Source organism: Vicia villosa, unplaced genomic scaffold (assembly GCF_029867415.1).
Source record: "Vicia villosa cultivar HV-30 ecotype Madison, WI unplaced genomic scaffold, Vvil1.0 ctg.000659F_1_1, whole genome shotgun sequence".
NCBI classification, from domain to species: domain Eukaryota; kingdom Viridiplantae; phylum Streptophyta; class Magnoliopsida; order Fabales; family Fabaceae; genus Vicia; species Vicia villosa.
The window spans coordinates 112,223-117,821 of record NW_026705294.1 but is presented as its reverse complement, the minus strand read 5'-3'; the positions used below and the strand labels follow the sequence as shown (position 1 = coordinate 117,821).

The window sequence follows — 5,599 nt, the reverse complement described above, 5'->3', positions numbered from 1 at the left end:
AAAGATTGATTTGATTGATGGTATAAAACACGGAGAATTGCACTGTCAGCGGGTTTGACTGTCAACTGACTGTTCAGGTATTAATGTAGCAGTTAAAGTGAAAATTCAACAGTCAAAGTTAATTTTTTCTTTTTGTTGTTTTTGTTGTGTTAATGGTGAAAATTTATTTACATGAGTTGTTAGAAAAACACAGACATAATAAATAAATAAAATATACCGTACGCGAACAAAACTACCGATAATAACCCTGAAAAATATTTAATGTACAGAAAAATAAATATTTGACTGGCAGAAAACACACAAAATATTATCTGGATAATTAAACTACAGTACGACAAATAGTACGACATTTAATACTGACAGTACAAATATTACATAATATAATGAACAGTACGACGAGTAAACGGTACGTTATTTAAAAATAAAAGATACGACAAACTTTAAGAATGACGATTAATAACCCATGCTATAAATAATAACATATAGATGATTGGGAGTGCAAACAACCCAGGTCCGCATTTTTCAGGACTATGCAGACAGAAGAAGGACATGATTACCACCACGACAGTGATGACCATAAGAAAACACGTATCCATCTGCTTCGCCATTCTTGCCGGGGAAGAAGAGAGAATGAATATGAAGTAGAAATTTGAGAGATGAGTTGAAATTTGATGTGAGAATTTATGGAAAAAATGAGAGGTATTTATAGAGTGAAAAGAAGGATAGAGACGTTGGGGAATGAAGTGATTCCGTACAAAAAAGGAAAATTTGAGTGGTAGTAGGATTTGAAAGAAAGTGTGTGGTAGGGTTTGAAAAAGAGAGATGTGTAGAATAAAGTTAGGATTTGATTTTGAAAGAAAGAGATTTGAAAAGAAAGGAAAAGATTTTGAAAATAATAGAATATAGTACAAAAATAAGTGGGAAACAAAAAACTAATAATAATTTACTCGTTACCAGTACAGTCTGAATCCCCGAACTCTGCGCCTGCAAAAAATTTAATTCTGTACCAATTGCGTCAGTACTATTTATCTGCAAATAAATCTCAAATAAACAGCGTGTGTGAAGTGATAAACAGTAATTGGCGTTTGCGTAAGAATAAATTCAACAGCGAACCAAAATACCGTATAAGAAAAAATTCTAAAAATCGAGTATTCATGAAATCAGGATATTTGCGAAATAAAATCCAAGATTATATGAAACTCCCAATTTTTAGACAGAAGTCTGTTGCCTTCTTTCTGAAAAAGATGCGGGCAAATTTTGGGGTATAACAGTCATCCATTAAAATTTGAGTTAAATATACAAAACTCCTTGTAACATAGGCGAAATTTACTTTTCCCCTATCACTTTTTTTTCAAACACCCCCTCGAAATATAAATAGACTATGTCTTTTGCCCTTTTTTTTACACAAAAAGAAATTGCAACTTAAGCATAAACCAATTGGATTAAAGTTTAAATTGAACAAAATGGAGGTCAAACCAATTTAGTTAACGTCTATGTATTACTTTTAAGAGCAGACTCCACTACCTATAAAATTTACTCCATATCTTGACCGTTAATTCTTGTTAATTTAAACGGCAAAAAATAATAAGTAATTAAATGTGGAGAGAGAAAACTAATATTCATTAATTTTAACCATTAGACTGAAAATAATTAATGGTCAAGATGAGGAGTAAGTCTTGATAACTTACTCTTAGAGTAAGAAGATCCTTCCTCTTACGTACTAATTTAACTTAAACTTAATTAAAAGACTAATTTCATATCCCTAATTGTATGTTTGTTTTAGGAGAAGATGGGAAGAGAGAGGAAAGAGAGAAGTACAAGAGAAAGGATGAACTTCTTTTGTTTGGTGAGCAAAGAAATAGAGAAGAGAGACTTGAATAATATTAATCCAAAGGAGGGCCGTTCTGAAGTTTCTGTCAAAATGACGGAGAAAGAGAGGGTTCGTGGAAGAAACTAAGGGCTTGGTTTCTTGACTAGTGGGAAAAAAGGCGCCATCATCAGTGGTGTAAATCTCATAAGAGTTATCAGCGGGTAAAGGACCTAAAAAAGAAACAGGTTTACCTTCAAGACGGAAGGGAATCATTATCTGGGATTGCCATATCTTGGCCTTTTCATCTGCAAAAGGAGGCTCTGGAACGTAGGGTTTTCCGTTAACATGGAGGAGCTCATAAGTCGGAGCTGGAGAGGTTCTTACTTGGTTGTTTGCCATTGATAACACGAGAGAATAAACACGGGAAGAATAAGGCTTGAAAAGGTTTGAAGTTTTTTGAACTACGAGAAGAAGAGTTTGCAGAAAAACAGAAAGGAAAGGAAAGAAAAGAAAAGAAAAAGAAGGGAATGAAAAGGCTATTTATAGACAAGACGATTTGGAGAAGGAAGTGGAAAAGGTTTAATCATGGAAACGTTTAGGACACATGTGGCATAGTCAAGGAGTAGCGTGAATCGAGCCAGCCGTCAGAGAATACCATCATGACGCATTTAATGGACCCATGTCTCGAGGCAAAAAAGCGTGATACGAAGTCATGATTACTTGACGTCACGGAAAAGACGGAACAGTGATTCCACTTTATAGGTAGTGGAAACGATGAGGTCGAAGCCAGGGTCGTTGGATTCATAGATGCCATTATCTCATAGGTCGACGAGTACAAATGTCGAAAATGGCATCTTTGGGGGGCATTTTGTTACCTTAAGATTTTTACAACAGAAAAAAAAAGGATACCCAGCTGGTGACCTTAGAAGTTAAGGGAGGAGGCTTACGAAATAGAGGCATTTTCAAGAAATTTGGGCTCACATGGAAAATATGCGAAAGATATGTCGAAGACACCCGCAGGTCGAACCAACTGAAGTGGAGATTATATGAAATAGTCAAAAGTATATGAAATAGTCGACAGAGTTCTCGTCGGCCACAGAGTCTTCTATTTTACTTAGCATAAAATCTCTACATGTACGTTTTTTTAAAAGCGCCAGCGTCGGAACTAAGAGCGGTTGAACTTTGAAGGAGCAGTGGCGGAAGTTTCAAATTCAAAATCTAAGGGTAGTTATTCCAAGGAATCGTGCCTGGTAGGTGTCAAAGACATGGAAAAATCTCATGGAGCAGTTCCCACTTAGCTTTACTATCAACCGTAGATCAATTTAGGCAGTTATTTTATGTACTACTATAAATAAGTCATTTTTGTGTAAAATTAGGGGTGTTCGCTGGTATACTCAAATTACTCACTAATACTCTGCCCAATTTCCGACTGTAGGAAAGAAAGAGTTGTTGAGTGCTTGATGTACGTGAATCACCACCATTATTTCAATGCATAACTTTTATCTTTCAGTCATTTATCTTGACATTTTTACTTGTGCTTTATTTGTTGATCAACATTCGTTTTATACTTTCACGTTCATAAAAGAGTCATTTATACTTTATTTCGTCTAGAGAAAAGTCTAGATCCAACACTCTCTGTCGGTCACGAGTCACCACAGTATGTCAGGATCTTAACGTCTAGATTTGTCGGTATTAGTAGACATAGGTTTGTCACCGTCGGTCACAAGTCACCTGGAAGTCGAACCTAACATTGTGTGGAAAAACGTTGCACTGGACTCAGCCTTAGAAAACCGTTTCTTAAGCCATTTCCATCGACAGAGCTAGTGCAACCCCAAAAACCTTAGCACTTGCCCTAAGATCAACTGGTCGATCTTACAAGTAACCCTTAGATTTAGGACTTGAGGAGGACCAGCAGTTGTTTACCAATTTCCACAATAAACACAGATACGATTATATTAATCTATAAAAAAATAAAATGTTATACCTTCCAACTATTTTAGTATTAAAATTCTATACACACTTATATTTTATTAAAAATATTCAATTTTTAGAAAATAACTTATTATAACCTTTTTCCAAAATTTATTAATTAAAAAATAAATTTAGTATATGTGTATTTTTAAATATTAACTTTATGTTAATGAAATTTTGAACATTTTAAATATAAAGGCAGTTATAAAATGAAAAAAATAATTGTTTAAAAAAAAACCAGAAACTATGAAAGTTGTTATTAGGGTTCAACTTTCTATAGCTAGAACAATACTATAAGCAAATCCACGAGACCTGCAGTTTTGAAATCATTCAATTTTCCTGTGTCTGTTATTAGGGTTCGACTTTCTATGGTGTAACATGAATCTCCTTCCTCCCAACGTCTCACCGTCGCCGGTATTCCTGCCGGAAGAACTTGTCGCGGAAGTGCTTTCCTTTCTTCCGGTCAAAACACTCCTTCGACTGAGATGTGTCAGTAAGTTATGGAAGTCACTCATCTCTCATCCCACCTTTGTCAGACAACACCTTAATCGATCCGCCGGGAATGCGGACCTCACACTTGTATCTTCTTTTCTGGGTCTGATATATTTCAAAACTTTTCCTTTGTTGGATCCAATCACTATGACTCTTCCCAATGATCCTTACCATCAATTGAATGATATTGACGGCTTCAATATTGTTGGTTCCTGCAATGGTTTGCTCTGCTTGTTAGGTTTCTCTTACATTGGGCATAAAGATATGTATCTTCGTTTTTGGAATCCTGCCACGAGAATAATATCAGAAAAATTAGGGTATTTTAGTGATCATACGGACCCATACCATCCTCGTAATTTGACATTTGGTTATGATGATTCAACTGATACTTATAAGGTTGTCTGTTTCATTCCAAATACAAGAGAGGTTAGAGTTTTTAATCTTGGCCATAATGCTTGGAGAAATATTCAAAATTCTCCTCTGGATCATTATTATAAGATGAATGTTGTTAATTTGAATGGTAGAGTTATTTGGTTGGAAATTCATAATGACACTGGTTTAGGGCCAATTATATCACTAGATTTGAGCACAGAGACACATACTCGGTTTCTACCACCTCAGGGATTTGACGAAGGACTACTTATTGAATCAAAACTAAGTGTGTTAAATGATTGTCTTTGTTTTTCCCATGATCTCAAACTAACTGAGTTAGTTATATGGCAAATGAAAGAGTTTGGAGTTGAAGACTCTTGGACTCAAATCTTTAAAATTAGTTATGATATTTTAGATATAAATGAAATTTTTCTGTTGTTGCCCTTATGCCTTTTGGAGAAGAATGATACACTAATATTGACAGACAAATTTCTAAGTCAGTTTGTTCTCTATAATTGGAGAGATGATAGAGCAAAAAGCATCCATAAATCTTGGCCGTTGAATTCCAAGATTTATGTTGAAAGTTTGGTTTGGTATGGTTGAAAGTATGTTTTTCTAGAATGAATTAATTGTTTGAATTTTTGTTAATACATTTATGCTATTGCTATATAATATGTTGTGTGATCATTTTCTTATGATACTTTATTTGATTGTATTGTTGAAATATTATGATTCATTCGATGAACTTTGTTGCCATGGGCCTGCATTTGAACTAGTCAAATGCAGATGAAAAGAAGCTTCATACCTCTTCATTGCAGTCAATTGCCGACATCAGATGGACTATGGTGCAAAAAATGGTCCACCTTGAAAAAAAATTTCCATCGTCCATGTCTAGAAGTCTTCATCATGCCGTGAGTCTTATTCTTAAAATGTCATCAACTTATATTAACCTGT

The 5,599-nt window shown here is 34.7% G+C and overlaps 1 protein-coding gene across 1 annotated transcript; it reads left to right on the top strand.

Moving 5' to 3' along the window:
• The first annotated feature begins 4,159 nt into the window (after positions 1-4,159).
• Positions 4,160-5,248, top strand: LOC131630218 (F-box/kelch-repeat protein At3g23880-like). The gene has a single exon (XM_058901003.1). It carries the CDS (start codon positions 4,160-4,162, stop codon positions 5,246-5,248), a length of 1,089 nt encoding a protein of 362 aa, XP_058756986.1.
• The last annotated feature ends 351 nt before the right edge of the window (positions 5,249-5,599 follow it).